The sequence below is a fragment of the Pteronotus mesoamericanus genome, unplaced genomic scaffold (assembly GCF_021234165.1).
Source record: "Pteronotus mesoamericanus isolate MK-2021 breed Mesoamerican mustached bat unplaced genomic scaffold, CSHL_Meso_final scaffold_371, whole genome shotgun sequence".
Taxonomy (NCBI): Eukaryota; Metazoa; Chordata; class Mammalia; order Chiroptera; family Mormoopidae; genus Pteronotus; species Pteronotus mesoamericanus.
In genome coordinates, this window is record NW_026555314.1 from 1,564,238 (window position 1) to 1,579,476 (window position 15,239).

At 55.7% G+C, this 15,239-nt stretch overlaps 2 protein-coding genes across 2 annotated transcripts; both read right to left on the minus strand.

Annotated features, from left to right (window-relative positions):
• Positions 1-5,546: 5,546 nt before the first annotated feature.
• Positions 5,547-7,601, minus strand: SDF2L1 (stromal cell derived factor 2 like 1). The gene is made up of 3 exons (XM_054592882.1): positions 7,378-7,601; positions 6,811-7,007; positions 5,547-5,941 (listed from the first exon to the last, which is right to left on the minus strand). The coding sequence occupies exons 1-3, from the start codon at positions 7,562-7,564 to the stop codon at positions 5,660-5,662; spliced, it is 666 nt and encodes a 221-aa protein (XP_054448857.1). The 5' UTR covers positions 7,565-7,601; the 3' UTR covers positions 5,547-5,659.
• Positions 7,602-10,989: 3,388 nt separating this feature from the next.
• Positions 10,990-15,239, minus strand: CCDC116 (coiled-coil domain containing 116). The gene is made up of 4 exons (XM_054592754.1): positions 15,168-15,239; positions 13,618-14,181; positions 12,931-13,503; positions 10,990-11,805 (listed from the first exon to the last, which is right to left on the minus strand). The coding sequence occupies exons 1-4, from the start codon at positions 15,237-15,239 to the stop codon at positions 10,990-10,992; spliced, it is 2,025 nt and encodes a 674-aa protein (XP_054448729.1).

The following is a 15,239-nucleotide window of genomic DNA, read 5'->3' on the forward strand; positions in this document are numbered from 1 at the left end:
AAAAATACATGTAGTGTGTGCCTTTTTATTAACAGGACATGCATCTTCTGAGGGGCCAAACAGACCTCTGATTAACCTTTTGATCATGTTATGCTAATACTGCTTCATAATTTATATGTTTATTTGTCTTTTCAAAGGTGTAGTGGGCCCCTCTCTGTGCTAGGCACTGCCAAGAGAGTAAAAACAAAAAACAAACAAACAAACAAAATACATGGTCCCTGCCCTCAAGGGTTCCCAATCTAATGCGGACTTCAGCCACAGGGAGAATATTTCAATCTAACAGGCTCTGCTGGAGGGACACTGGATGCTGTAGAAACCAGATAAGGCTTCCCCTAGAAGGGAACATTTCAGCAGAACCCTGAGTCCACCAGCAAGGGCTCCGGCTGATGGGTACAGAATTTGCACAGGAGTAAATGTGGCACCCTCCGGCCATGGCACCTCAGTGGACAGGCCTGAGCCAGGTGGCCTTGGGATGGAGGAACCCCAAGAGATGATGCCTAGGAGGCAGGGGAGCATGTGTCGTTGTCCTTCATCCTCCCCATGAAAACCAGGGTTTCTACCCCCTGCATGGTGGTGAAACTGGTATCCTGATGCACTCAGTCAGGGTGGAGGGGTATATCCAAATGCCCATCTGGAACCTGGGCTTCCTCTCAAGGAGACAGGATTGAATGACTGCCATTGGGCACATAAAAACCTTGTGTATTGTGTCAGGTCCTGATGGTGGAGGTGGCCCTGCCAACATGCCTGAGGCTGGCCAGGCTCCTTGGCAGCTCAGCTCCAATCCCCCCAATTCCAGCTGTGAGGGTGGACATGCCAGGCCCCTCACAGGCCCTCCTGCAGGCTCAGGGCAGGGTGTCTCCCTGTAAGAGAACAAGAGGGTGTTGCAGTTGCTGGGTATCGCCTGAAGGTTTCATATCCCTAGGCCACCTGCTCACTCCAAATAGTGCTGCTCCTGCTGAGAACCCAAGAAAACATTTTCTTCAGACTCTGGAGGGCTTGGTGCAGTTCACCTCCACAGGGTCAAGGATGAGCTGGGTCTGAGCCTGGCTCAGACACACCCTCCATGCAAAGCAGTGGGCCTCTATTTCTCCACAAGACCCTGACCAAACGTGGAGTTTCCAGTATTACCCAGGGTGCTGGTATGAAAGATCCTCTTCAAACCAGAGCTCTCCTGAATCCAGGGCCCCGCACCTGTCCAGCCATGACCCAGACGGAGAGCTTATGGGGCAATCCGCCATCTCTGCACTCACCAACTCCTCTGATAGAGGGTCCAGCCTGGCTCTGCACCTGTACCTAATTACTGGAAAGCGGAGTGAGGCAGCAAAACTCCCCACCCCCCAGGGGCCGTGTGTGGTGAGTTGGGCCTGACTGATGCCCTTTCATCATTGCACTGCTTCCCAGCAGCCCACAGTAGTGCAACAGGGAAAGAGTGTCAGGCAGGCCTGCCAGCGCCTTGCTCTCCGGTGGTCGGCGGGTGGGAATCTCAGACAAGGAATGTAGGCCCACTGGGGCGGGGCTTCTGCCTGGGGGAAGGGTGCCCTCTGACCCCAGAGGCCCAGGCCTGGCCAGAATCTCAAGTTTCCATGGAGAAGAGAGCCAGCAGGGCAGGGGGGGAGGGGAGAACCTGCAGGCACAAGGAGTTCTGCCTGAGGAGGAGGAGGAGATGGAGGTGTGCGGGTGAGGTTCCCCAAGGTTGGTCCCAGATGCTTTGACAATACCATTGCACTGCTTCTCAGAGCACAGTAGTGCAACCTCGTCAGAGCATCTGCGGCCAGCAGGGGGGGGGGACCCCCCACAGCAATACACATAGGGTGGGGAGGTCAATTGTGGGTGGGTGGGGCTAGAGGCCCTTGTCCTGGACATCAGGGCTGGGAAGGGGCGATTTCAGGGGGGCTGCGGTCCTCAGGGTCCTCAGGACCCCAGAGCACCCAGACCTAAATAAGCCCGCTCCAGATAGCCGTGGACATGAGACCCCCCCAAACTGAGGGGTAATTCCAAACCCCAAGCGGGAGCGGACGGGGGAAGGGGCTCTCACACAAAGGACAGGGGCCCGTGCTCCACCGCAGTCCGAAGCCCACTCACGCCCGAAGCGGGGTAGATACAGCCCAACAACCCTGCGCCCTCACCCAGCCCGAGACTCCCGGGAGAAGGCTGGCTCCACTTCGGGACGACGCTCTCCTGCCAGCCCAGGCCCCCATCCCTGGCCCCCGGCCCCTGACCCCCAACCTGGGCTCCGCGTTCTGTCCTAAAAGATTCGCTGCCCAGAGGCCCAGAACGCCGCATAGGAACGGGGTGGGGTGGGAGTCCCGCCCTTCTGGAGTCCCCTGCCCGGAGAGGGCGCCCGGGGTCCAGGCTGCGCCCCTCCACACAGACCTCCAGTTAGGGCCGCCCTGCCCGCTCCCGGAGACTTGGGACCCTTCTACTTACGCGGCGGGACACCCCTTACGCCTCTGGCCCGGGCACAAAGCGGAAGGTTAGCAGGAGAGAGGTCCCGACAGTCGTCCACCTCGTAGTCTCCACCAGGACAATCCCGCACCTCGTGGCGCCCTCTTGCCCGCCGGCTCCATCTTTAACCCTCTGACAGTCTGCGGGACCGGGCTCCCAGGTCCTTAGCATAACGCCGCGCTCATTGGCCGGCGCCGGGCAGGGCTTTGCCTCCCGCACACCTATTGGCTGAGACTGGAGCGATTTCAAAATAGCCTCGGGGCTGGGATTGGCGGTGCTGCGGCCGAGTCTCGGGCTCCGTGGTTTTAACAATGAGTTCTACAAACACTTTCTCCCCATTCATAACTTATCAAAAGAAACTTTGCCGCCTTTTCTCTGCTCCGGTGTCGGCGAGTTTTCTAGCCGCGAAGACGAGAGCACTTGGAAGTCCGGTGGGGGGCCCCCCCGCGCGGCTTAGCCCAAGTTGGAAAATGACCGAACCCGTGCGGTAGAGCCCGCGAAGGAGCAGAGCTGCAATCTGCTTCGTTTTGCGTGCTGATACTGCTCTCTGTGCCTCTCAAACAGGATATTCAGCTGCGGCGGGCTTTCTGGCTAGGGTAGCCCCCACCCCCATCCTCGACCCGAGTGGAATTTGCCAGAAGCCACCCGGGTAGGCCTGAGCTGCGGGGACCAGGTCCTGGAGCCCGTGGAGCCTTGTGGATCTGAGGGAGGTACCGGGAAGGGGGTATCGGTTTGGGTCCCTGAGTGACGGCGATCCACTTTGCGAATAAGCCTTCATGAAGTGCTGACTCTTGGCTGATGATCTGGAAATATATACACCGATCGGCCCTCACATAGTTGCGCGGGGAGGGGGGACCGGGGCGCAGGGGGCGGGTGCTTAAGCCCCCTGTTGTTTTATTCTCTCAATCCAATGGCTAAAAGCAAATGTTTTTGAGGCAGGCAGAGCTAGGTTTGAATCTTTACGAACCCTGGTTGCCTCCTCTGCAAAATTAAGACGATAATTGGACCTGCTTTATAGGGTTACTGCCAGGAGCAAATAAGAGGCTGTGTAAATCGTTGGCCCAGTGTCTGGCACTTAGTGTTCAATAAACAGAGCTTTGTTGCTGCTGCGGTTTTAGTTTTTGATCTTGTCCTGAATTCTACTTGGAGTCATCTTACCTGCTCCCACCTCGGTTTCCCAAGGATTACTGTAATACATGTTGTGTGCACTATTTGATTCTGCTCTTAATTAACACTGCATTTATGTCTGTGTAGCGGTAAGGAGGTAATAGGCAGAGGCAGAAGGGACTCTTACAGTCACGAAGGGCCAGGGATGGACCAGAGTGTCCCCTTAGATGGGCAGTGGGGTCCACACGATTGGTGTCCCACCCACTGCCCCTTGGCAAATCAACACAACGTAAAGGATGTTCCCTGCCAGCACCTGCGGCTCTTCCTGAGGGCTTTATTCTGGCTAGAATGTACACTTCCCCACATCCAGGGTAAGTGGGAAGTACTGCAGAATAATTCCTCCACCCACCAATCAGCTCTCAGCCAATTCAGGAGATGCTTTGGTTGAATAGCAAGCCCCGTTCCTTGCCCCTTGCTTGGTTGGGATAACTTTGATCCTTGTTCTACACTGGGTCCCAGAACACCCCATGGAATTAAGATCCAATTGCCCACAGGGGTAACTTGCTCAGCAACGCAACCTTCATCAGCTGCCTTACCTTCTCCTCTCAAGGCCCACTCCTGTACCCCAGTGTTTTCTAGGATCACCTCCCAACATTCTGCACTCCAATCCTGTCTCGGGTCAGGCGATTGATGGGAACGTAGACTTGTACACAATGCTCAAGAGGTTTGGCAGTGGAGAGGTCAGGAAGAGGTCTGTGTCTGAGCAGAGCAGCGGGTCTTGGGGGAGAGGGTAGGGAGCAGTGCGCCTACATATGACCCTCTTCTCCTCAGGCCTCAAAATTATCTAGAGCTTTTTTCTGACCCCTGTAAGGTCAATTGATTTCTCAAATGTAAGGTGCTTTGCCCACACTCCTCCAAGCCTCCTTCCAAGCAGTTTCTACCCCCAACCTCTCCTGGGACTCTTACTCTCATTCAGGCTTTTCCAACCTTAAGCCCCTACTCTCCCACACAGCCCCGCGTCGGTAGTTTAGAAAATCCAAGCCTGTAATCTCTGCTACAACCTCTAGAGGTCACCACACATCAGCAGAGCTGTTAACCTTCCTTTACTAGCGCCCTATTTATTGTTCCTGCCTTTAAGTTAATGCTTTGCCTGACTAAATTGTGCCTCTTCTTCCAGAAAGCCTTCTCAGATCTCTGCAGGTAGCCATTCTTTAAGGTTGCCTGCCCATGAGATCTTTTGAAGTTCTGTTATCTCCTCGGGACCCTGGAAGATTGTAGTTGGGCCCCAAGATGCCATATGCTGGGGCAGGACGGGGTGTGTGGGGTACCATTTGAACCTCAAGTGAGGGAACCTGTAATGCTAATATCCGGTCGGTGGGCAGAGTCCTGGCCTGGTGCTTGCTCAAAAACAGTGTCAAAGCTTTCACAACTGCTAGGGGAGGGGTGCCACGAGAATGGGGGGCTTACCTCAAGGGGTCTGGAGAGCTTGTGCTTCCCTATGGAAGAGTGGGACCCCCACTCATCCTGCTGAGGCCCGGACCCCAGCCCTTAACAGGAAGGCTCATGAAGCTCAGGGTCAGTTGCCATTAGACTGTCTAACGGTGACAGGGCAGTGTTGGAATTCACGGAAAAGGATCAGAAAGGTTTGGACAGCTCTGACTGGTGTAGCTCAGTGGGTTGGGTGTCCTCCCACAAACCAAAAGGTTGCTGGTTCGATTCCTGGTTAGGGCACATGCGTGGGTTGCAGGCCAGGTCCCCAGTTGGGGACATAAGAGAGATAACCGATCAGTTTCTCTCTCTCTGTTTCTCCCTCCCTTCTCCCTTTCTAAAAGTAAATTAAATAAACCTTTTTTAAAAAAGGTTTGGATGGGTTCAGTTGTTCAGCTGTGTGAGAGATAGATAGCAGTTTTGCACCGAGGAAGAGATGGTGACCTGGGCCAGGGAGAGCTGGCACCTCCTGGTCACCCCCAGGTTCACTCCAAAAGAATCACAGACCAACATTCTTTAATTAACAAAGGCACTTGAGAACTCCTACAAACCCAAAGTCTCCAAGAGTGACCGTGCAGACACCCCACCCTGCCACCCTCCGTCTACCCAAGCACGGCACTCAGAGTTCATCATGACCTGCAGAGGGATCCACGCTGGGCTTGATGAAGATGCCTTCCATGGCCTTCCACGTATTGTGTGTGTTGGCACTGGGCATGCCGTGCACCTCATGCTGCCCACGGATGGGGTTCCCGTACTGCTCACCAGTGACTGACAGGAACACAGAGGTGCCCACATGCTGGAAGCGCACAGCGGCCTCCCGCTCCCAGTGCTGCCCTGAGCAGCGCACCATCCACAGGTCAAGGTCGTCACCCTCACCATCTTCCCCAAAAGCGCTCACCTCCTATGGGTGCAGGGGGTAAGGGGGACAGAGGGCACATTGAGTTCCCTGTGGTCACTTGCCTGGAAGCAGTACTCACACCTAGGGCACGGGGCCTCAGGTTCTTCCCCGCATCTCTAAGCCTCAGCTTTCACAGCTGCAAAATGGGACAACACAAGCCCCAGCCCCAGCCCTCAATAGGGCCTCCCCGACAGAGGCTCTTCAAACACATGCAAACCCTATCCCTCCCATCTGGGTGGTGACCACTGGCACCCACAGAGCCAAGGCCTCCCCCTCTCTCCTCCTCCATGTTCTCCCCATGCTAAACCCTCTGACTTTCAATATAAAGTCCAGTCCCTTAGGCTGACAGTCAAGGTCTCTGCTTAGCTCACACCTTTTCTTCGGACAATCCTCCAAAAGCATCCTCTGTTCCACCCGTACTCCTTCCCTAACCTCCCACCCTTCCTCCCCTACCCAGTTCCAGTGAACTCCATGCACAAGCTCCTTCCCCAGGTCTAGAGAGATGCTCTCCTTCTCTCTGTGCCCTAGAGGACTCCTACTCATTCTTCCAGACTCGGCCTTAGTTCCTCCTCTCTCGCGGGTTTCCCACGCCAAAGGTCATGTGGTTCTTCCTCCCTGGTTCAACTCGCCCCCAGGAGTGGAGCCATCCAGCAGGATCAGATAGATCCCTCTTTTTTGTCCGTCTTTCCGCTGGGCTGAGAAAGAGGCCCTGGCGGAATCACCTGTGTCTCCAGAGGGGGCGCTCAGTAAACATTGCTGAATTGAAATTCCTCTTTCACAGAGGAAGCTGAGGCTCAGAGTAGGTAAGAGGAAGATGAGGCTCTGTCCCCAGGCCCTCCCATACACACCAGAAGCTGGGGGAGGGGGCTTACCTGGTTATTGGACAGCGGAGAAGGGAAATGGTGCGTGTGCAGGTTCTTGCCAGTGAGCACGTGCGTCAGCCTCACCGCCTGCCCGCAACGCACTGGAGACCCTCGCGGGCACCCACCCTCCGAGCCGCCGCGGATCCGCCAGTAGCTATTGGCGTCGTCAGACGCCTCCACGCCGGTCACCGACTGTTGGCCGCTGCCTGACGGCGATACCCCACCCCACCCGCGGGGTCGCCGTCAATTCCAGAACTTGAGGCCCTCGGACCGAACATCGTAACTTCCCCGGACAACCTCAACCCTGGGACCCCAAAAGCTCCCCCCAAACCCGCACCCCTGGCCCCCGGCTTAACTCCAAGTCGTTTGGCCCAGAGCTCCCAGGTGACCATACTGATCCCTGATATCCCGAATACCCCCTCCAACCTCCTGTCCTTGTCCCCCTAGGTCTCCCAGTAACTCCAGCCAGATAACCCCCAGACTCCTGGCCCTCAGACCACCGAAGATCACCCAGACTTCAAACTCCCAACGCCAGGCCCCGCCCCTAGCGATGCCCCAGTCCTGAGCCCCGCGCACCGGATCCGTATTTGATGTCGTGGGAGTGCAGTCGCACCCTGTGCTGCGTGTTGAACAGCTTCAGAACCGACCCGCAGGTCACGAGCCCCGCGCCGGTCTTGGCGGCACCGCTGCCCGGCACCAAGAGCGCCAGCAGTAGCCCCAGAAGCGCCGCTTTCGCAGCTTGTCCACGGCTCGCGCTCCACATCGCCCCAGCCCGGCTCCGCCAGCTCGGGCCCTTGAACCGCTTCCTTCTCTGCAGCCGGCCAATCCGGCTTTGACAGGGCCCGGCGCCGCAGCCAGTCGCCGGTCTTCACGGCGCTCCGCCTGCCCTACTATTCGGTCGCGGGGGGAGGGACCCTCCCCCCAGCTCTCGAGAGCGGCCTCTAGGGAGGGGGCTGGAGACACGAGGAGGGTTTTAATTGGTCCACGCTTCCGAGGACTCACCAATGACACCGAAGGGAGGCTGGTGCGTCTCCAAGCCGTGGGAGAGCTACCCGGGTGCGGCTGTTGGTTGAGGGCGCCCCACCCAGCAGCCTCTGAACCCGTTCATGAATCTCCTTCATTCTAGACCTCCGAGCTCTCAATCATGGCTCTGCTCAGACCCTGGGTCCGCCGCTGCTGGGTCTTGAAATTGCTCGACCGCTAGATTTTGTGGTCACAAAGTTGACAGATCTCAGATACTGAATCATCTGGTCATTCAGTTCCCAGGAATTAAGTAATGTCCCATTCACTAGGCCATTGCCCCCTCTTTGACGTTGGGTCACTCTGTCCCAAGACCCCGGGGTTTCTGAATTCACGTGACCTCTCACCTACTCCTTCCATTACACTATTGCCACTGGGCAGCAGAGGGCAGCAGGGAGCTGCGGTGCTGAGGATAACGGTACATTCTCACCGGAAAGCCCCAAAACTGTCTTACGAAAGCAGAGCCTTGGTAGACCAAGTGAATGATGGTAGGAACCAAGCCTGGATGATTGTGTCCCAGGTTTCTGACACGCACGGGCCCCAGTCTCACTGACTTCTCAGAGGGCTGTCAGTTCTGTCTTCAAGGGTCAAAAATTCACATCCTTATTTATTTATCCATTAGTGGAACATTCTTATGTTGTCTTCACTCCAGGCCCTGTGCTGAGGCCACAGGGGAACTGGCTCTGGGATACATTAACCAACAGGCTGAATGCCCATGCACTTGGAGCACCAGCAAAACAAGGAGAAAAGTTCATGGTTAATGAACTTATCCAAAATTTTACATTCCGAAAATTCAGAGCAGAGCCATCTTAATTACAGCAACATGTTATTTTGGGGTTTTCATGTTTACTATTGTTTTTATTTCAAATTACTTATGAGATAGGGCACCTTGATCTTTCTAGCACTTACAGTGTCTAAATTGCTAAAGGTCTGCCCTGGCTTTGATAAATCCTATACTTGAGGGGCCTCCAATCCAGAGCAGAGGGGTTAGGGTACAATCTGGGAAGGAAGGGTGTGTCCTGTTGGACATACCAACAAACATCTCAAACTTAACACATCCAAAGCAGAATTCCTGGTCTCCTCCCTCAAACTGCCCCTCCCACCACCCCAGGTTTCCACATCCCAGTAATGGCACCTCCAGTTACCAGTTGCTGAAGCCAAAAACTGGGGGTTCATCTTTGATTCCTCTTTTTACCTCACGTCTAACCCAACACTATGATTCCAAAACAGATGGCAAGGCATCTGTCCTGCCTCCCTCATCTCTACCATAATCCAAGCCGCCCCATCTCCCCTCCAGACATCTACCACTGCAGCCTAACTGATTTTCCTGCTTCTGAGGGTTTTACAATCTCTTATACCCAAAATGGACTCTTGTTCTTTTACTGAGCTCACTCTAGAAGTGGAATATAAAATAAAATAAAATAAAATAAAATCCAGCATCATGACAAATGGTTTGGAGCCACGTAAGTCTCAGAGTGGTTTCTTACACAGCAACAGACATCCGAAACAGGAGCTAAGTCCAGGTGTCTCTAGTACCACGTGCCTCTAAGGCTGGGGTGAGGATATATTCAGTTCTCCCTTGAGGACTTAGCAATGGGACCTGGGAAGTTGGAGGGCATCACAGCAGCTGCTTGTCTCTCAGAATGTTGGGACTCCCCTTCTTGGCTCCCTTCTGCCACCAGGACTTCTTGTTTCTCTGGAGAGCATTGGAAGATGGCTGCTCCTCTCCATCCACACCATCAGTGCAAACTAAACCAGTCTCTTGGTGCATCCCAATTGCAGGTTCCTGGGACAGAACCTGACCGGCTTAGCTGGGACTAGGGATGCGCCAACACAGCCAAGCAACTATGGCCAAGTGGTATGGCCACGAGGTATGAAAACAGCTGTCAGGGCCCCACGCTCTGCCGGTGGTGGCAGTGGATGGCCTCATGGAATGGGTTTTATGGGCTGAGCATGTTCCCTAAAAGGTCCTTACCAAAAAAGCTCTATGGAAAAAAATGGGTCCCTGACCCTCCACCTTAAGACTCTGGTCCCTCTGACTGGCAGTGGAGCAAGTCCTCCTCCCTGAATCGCAGGATTAGGTGTTGTGTGGAAGGTCCTCCCTGCCTGGCTCCAGAGGAAGCCCTACAGTTGCTGCATCCTTACCTGTGGGCCACTGAGCGTTCTCAGGCCGGGTCGAGCAGGCCTGGCATCTCTGCACCCGGTGAGCTCCCTGGGGAGGCATGAGAGACCTACCTCCTACGTGGTGAGGCAGCGTGGAGCATCTTCATGAGTTCTCTCAGCCATGGGAAAGGAGTGAGGGGAAGGTTGAGCTGGTCCCTGGGCCAAGATGTCTTGTCAGGGGAGCAAACAGACTGCTCTAGGAAGGCAGAGGGGAGGAGAGTGCTGAGCTGTGGCACAGGGAGGCCAGAAGCCCCAGGAGAACCTTGGGAACCTGCTGTGCCCACAGACCATCCTGGAGATAGTAGAGTGGTCCTGCCCAGGGCCACTGCAAAAAGGGTAGTCCTGTGACCAACCTGGGGCAGCCGATCCTGTGCTTGACCAACCAGCAGCCCCCATGTGGCTTGGCGTGCAAGCTCCAGATTCAGAAGTTGGAGATGAGAAATACAAATTAGGAAGACAGGTAGCTGTGGGAGCAGCAGGAAAACCGCATTTCTTCAGTCAGAATGTGAACTGTGGCATGTCAAAGGGAGGAGGGAGCCGCCCCGGCAGAGCAGGAGCCCTCTGGAAGGCAGGAGCCATGATGCACAGGGGCTGCGATGGAGAGGGACCACAAACCCTGATGGCTGGAAGAGCCAGGAGGATGCGGGCTATGGTAGAGAAAAGCCATGAACAGGGATTTGTGTTCAACAGAGCATGTGAGGTCACGGGGGTCAGAGGACTGCGGGCTGCCAAGAAGGCCAGCTGCAGCCAGACCTGGCCCGCTATAGGCGCTCTTCATGGGCAGGTAAGCAGGTGCACACAAGGGAGGCTGAAATTACCAGACAAAGGAAACTGTGCTGCATCAACAGAAGCTTTATTTTTCCTCTTGGCTCTCTTGAGAGGCTGAGCAGAGTTCTTTGTGGACATTTAGCCCATTGTGACCTCTGCTGGGAGCAGTGGCTGGCTGGGTGGGCAGCACTTCCCTGGAGCAGGAGGAAGAGCAGGAAATCCAGAACTCGGTTCAGCCTAGCGGGACCCTGGAGGAACCTCCAGGGCCTTCTGTGGACTGGCTGATCTCTGCCTCCACTTGAGGCTTGGGGTTCTCCAGGTCTCATTCTCACCCCTAAATGTGTAGTCCTCATCCTCCTCCTCCTCCTCCACCTCCTCCTCCTCCTCCTCCTCCGCCTCCTCCTCCTCCTCCTCTTCCTCAATGCTCTGGCTCTCCCCCATGTCCACTGCTTGCTCAGACTGGCTGGAGCCTACGCCAGCGCTGTAGGTCATGGAGAGCTTGGGCTCCGAGAGATGTGTGGGCGAGATGTGTTCCTCAGTGGTATTGTTCTCCTGAGAGGTGGGCAGCTGGGAGCCCGGCAACACAGTGTGGAAGCGGGGATCCTTGGCCACCTTCTGACCCATGGCAATGGCTGGCTTGGGCAAGGTGGAGTGGGACCCCGTGCTGTGCTGGGAGGTGCCCCTGTGGGAGGCAGTGTGACGGGAAGTGTCACGCTGGGAGGTCTGCTGGGGTACCTGCCGGGCCCACTGGGCCTCCTCCAGCTTTTGCAGCAGGCAGCTCCAGTCGACCTCCGAGGACAGGCAGATGTGGGAACCTTTCACCTTCTTGAAGCCCAGCAAGAGGTCCATGAGTGTTTCAGTGATGGGGAAGGAGATGAAGCCCAGCTGCTTGGTGAGTTTCGTCTCAAACTTGTACTTGTAAACAAGTAAGGAGACAGCCTGCTCCATCAAATAGTTGACAAGCTCCTCATAGCAGGGGTTGGACAGGTGGGACGTGGACTTGGACGAGATGGAGGGCAGTGTCGTCTTCTTTGTGATCTCGTCACTGGGGCTCTGTGCAGCAGCCAGGGAGGAAAGGGAGACATGTCATGCCACGCTTGCTGCTCTGGGATGCCCCTCACACCCAGGACACCCTTCATGTTACCCATGTGGACACCACGCCTGTCACCCTAAGGATGTGGCCTCGACACTTCTGCTCTGCTGTCCCGCTAAACAGCTGAGTACAGGTTCTGCACGTCAGCCAGCCCTCACGCTTACCACACTACCATCACACTGGCCACACCGGTCGGGCCCAGGACAAGGCCGGTGACTGTAGCCACACTGTCAGCCAAACTAGAGCCTGGACAATATAGCCTCCCGCAGGTTCTTGCCAAGCCCAGGTTCAGAGAAGGGAATTGTGCCTGTGCCTTGATGGGTGAGCCACCTACATCCCTTCTATACCCTTCCCGGTCAACTCCCTGTCATCAGGTCACATGTACTGGAGTCCTGTTCAAAGCAGCAGGATCAGAGGGTACTAGACCTAGGAGGCAGGGCCCCCCTCGGGGCTCAGGCTGCTGCCCACAAGGGATAGGACCCTACCCACATGGGTGGGTCTCCAAGGTTCACATGCATACGTTAAAAAAAATTACCCAAAATTAACAATAGTCTTTATTTATCTTTGACAACACCTAGCGGTAACCAGGCCAGGGTTCCTGGGTTCTATCAGCTTGTCCCTTGCTCAGGTGGTTTCCACAGTGCAAGGCAAGAGATCTGAACCATGGGCACCTGCCAGTGACAGTGGCTATTAGAAATGGTGGCTGAAGGGGCCCTTCTCTTGCATTCCTGCCCCTAAGCCCCCTGGAACCGCCCTTGAGGAAGTCGTCTCTGGTTACAGTGAAGTGAGTGGTGGGGAGAAGCTTCTTTCCAAGGAGCTGAGTGGTGAGAATGCAGGGAAGTGGTGGGAGGAGAGTGGTGGTGGCAGGAGAGAGGGCAGGGGGAGGCAAGTGGGGCTGTGACTTGGGTGAGGTGGGTCTGGCTGGGCACTTCCACCTTGATCCCCGGGGCGGGCAGGGTGAGGTGTAGTCTCCGCCAGGGCTGGGCCCTTGGGCTGGGGCCCAGGGGCCCAGAACAGAACACGGGTGGTCTCTGTTCTTTGGGGCCCCAGTCAGGAGCCGCCTGCCTGGGGTGGGGTGAGGGGACCTTGGGCTCTTCTGTGGGTATGACCTGGAGCCTGAATTTGGTGGCCCCTTGGGCACTAGACATGGGAGAACCACGCTCCTTCAGCTTGCCCTCTACTCTGGACTTGGTGCTCTTTTTTTGAAATTTCTTGAAGCTGGAGGTCGTGGTGATGGGAGAATCACAGGGCTCCTCCGCTTCGGTGGGTATGGCCTGCTTAGAGGCTGGCGTGGTTTCTACATTGGGCTCTGCGCCGGGCTCCCATTCTGGTGGGAAGAGAGGGGAGCCGTTCTGGCGGCAGGCGCCACTGAACTTGTCCACAGCCTGGCTGACCACACTCTGCAGGGCAGGGAAGAGGTGGTGCTTGGCCAGGAAGTCTAGGGTCCGATGGGGCTCACGGAGTGAAGAGTAGCCAGGCAAGTTGAAGGACTCGGGCTGACTCAGCAAGGACTTCATCTCCTTGTTGAACTCTCTCTTGAGGAAGATCGGCTCTCTCTCTTCAGGACCCAGCTCTGACGCTCCCGGAATGCCCGAGCTTGAGCCCAGTGAGTCCCACAGCAGGGAGTCCCCCTGGGAGCAGGACTGCCCCAGGCTTTTCTGAAGGGAGAGAGGGATTCTCAGAGGTGTCCAGGAACAGCCAAGCCAGGCTGGAACCCAGGCTCTGGGCTGCGCTCCATCCCACCTACCCCAGGCTATGGCCTCACAGCTCACCCCTCTGTTCTCCAGCTGCAGCAACCGTTTGAGGCTCTTCTCCTGCAAAAGTCTGTCCCTCATGGGTGGCAGTGGGCCCAAACCACGGTAGCCCAGGTTGCTGTCCTGGCTGTGGGAGCCCAAATAACCAGCTGTGATGCTGCTATGTGAGTCAGATGTGGAGCTGGAGCAGGATGGGTAGTTGTTGGGGTGCCCAGTGCAGAGGCTGGGCTGGACACGGTGCCGGTGCACAGTACTCAGGCTGGGCCGGGCACGCGCCTGCCGCCCTCCCCTTGGCACTTCCACTGGGTCCTGCACCTCCACCAGTGGCACCCCAGTCTCTGTCTTCATGGTGGCCATGCGCTCAGTTGCTTCCTCCACCACCCTCTGCAGGCTGTCCAGCACCTGGCCCTCAACAAGAAAGTCCAGGAAGCTACCAAAGGTCTGAGGGCCCTTCCACTTTCGACGGTGGCTGCGAAGCCCTGAGCTACCTGAGGGGCCACACATCGATGGTGGGTGTGGCATGTGGTCCAGCCTGGAGGTCTGCCCCATTTTCAGGAATGCTGGCTTCTTAGGTGGCTGCACCTGAGTAGACAGGGATGTCACAGTGGGCAGGAATGTCCCAGAGGAGGATGGAATCCCTGGGGTCTTCCTAAAGAACCAGGAGCTGGGTGGGTAGTGGGCAGTGGAAGGAAATGTGTTTTGGAGTCAGGTAGCCCTGTGTTTGGACCCTGATTCTGCCACTTGTTCGTTGATGGGCACAGTGGCCCATCCTGAGGTCGTTTCCTGGTCTGCAAAGTTGGGGTCTACTTAGGGTTGTTCTGAAGTTTCCCTGACATGTACATTTCACATACATGAACCTGGGCCTGGGAGCCTGAAAGTCCACTTCTGTCCTCACACAGGGTGTGAGTAGGTAATCACAGAACCCCTCTGAGTCCTACTTGGGCTCTTCATCTACCTGTGGAGCAAGCCAGTCCTGCTCCACTGTTGGGCTGCACAGACCACCTGTGGTCCTGAGCCCTGCACACTCCATGGCGGCTTCTGCAACTTGAGTCCGAAGCCCTGAGCAGACTCCATGATCCCACTAGGGGGCTGAGTCCATTAAGCCCCTCTAAGGTCACTGGAAGTCAGGGGACACTGGATGAAATTGAGGGTTTCTAGGACCTAGCAGGGGGTCAGAGCAGTTGTCAGGAGATAAGGACATCACTAAGAGGCCCAGAGAGGAAGTCAATAGGAAATGAGAAAGGGATGTTGTAAAAAGAAAGAAAAAGAAAGAAAGAAAGAAAGAAAGAAAGAAAGAAAGAAAGAAAGAAAGAAAGAAAGAAAGAAAGAAAGAAAGAAAAGAAAAGAAAAGAAAAGAAAAGAAAAGAAAAGAAAAGAAAAGAAAAGAAGAAAGAAAGGAAGAGAAAGAAAGAAAGAGGAAGGAAGGGAGGAAGGAAGGAAGGAAGGGAGGAAGGGAGGGAGGAAGGAAGGAAGGAAGGGAGAGATAGTTGTGATCTAGCACACCAGAGCTGGTGAGGAACATGATAAGGTCGGTCCGGCTGCAGAGTGAGGCCCTGCCAGGCACATACCCGTTCCAGGTACGTGGTGTGGCCGGCCTCATCATCAGCCAAGTATCCTGAGTGGTGGCGACAGCTGGTCAT

Bases quoted from the DNA above. Each gene is read 5' to 3' on its own strand.
- SDF2L1 (XM_054592882.1), bottom strand. From the start codon at position 7,564: ATGTGGAGCGCGAGCCGTGGACAAGCTGCGAAAGCGGCGCTTCTGGGG. The intron at 7,008-7,377 runs GTGCGCGGGGCT...TATCGCCGTCAG, and splicing joins CGACATCAAATACGGATCCG to GCAGCGGCCAACAGTCGGTG. The intron at 5,942-6,810 runs GTAAGCCCCCTC...CTGCACCCATAG, and splicing joins CTCCGCTGTCCAATAACCAG to GAGGTGAGCGCTTTTGGGGA.
- CCDC116 (XM_054592754.1), bottom strand. From the start codon at position 15,239: ATGACCAGCTGTCGCCACCACTCAGGATACTTGGCTGATGATGAGGCC. The intron at 13,504-13,617 runs GTGAGCTGTGAG...CTCTCCCTTCAG, and splicing joins TGCAGCTGGAGAACAGAGGG to AAAAGCCTGGGGCAGTCCTG. The intron at 11,806-12,930 runs GTCCCCTCACCC...GCTGCTGCACAG, and splicing joins TACCCACAGAAGAGCCCAAG to AGCCCCAGTGACGAGATCAC.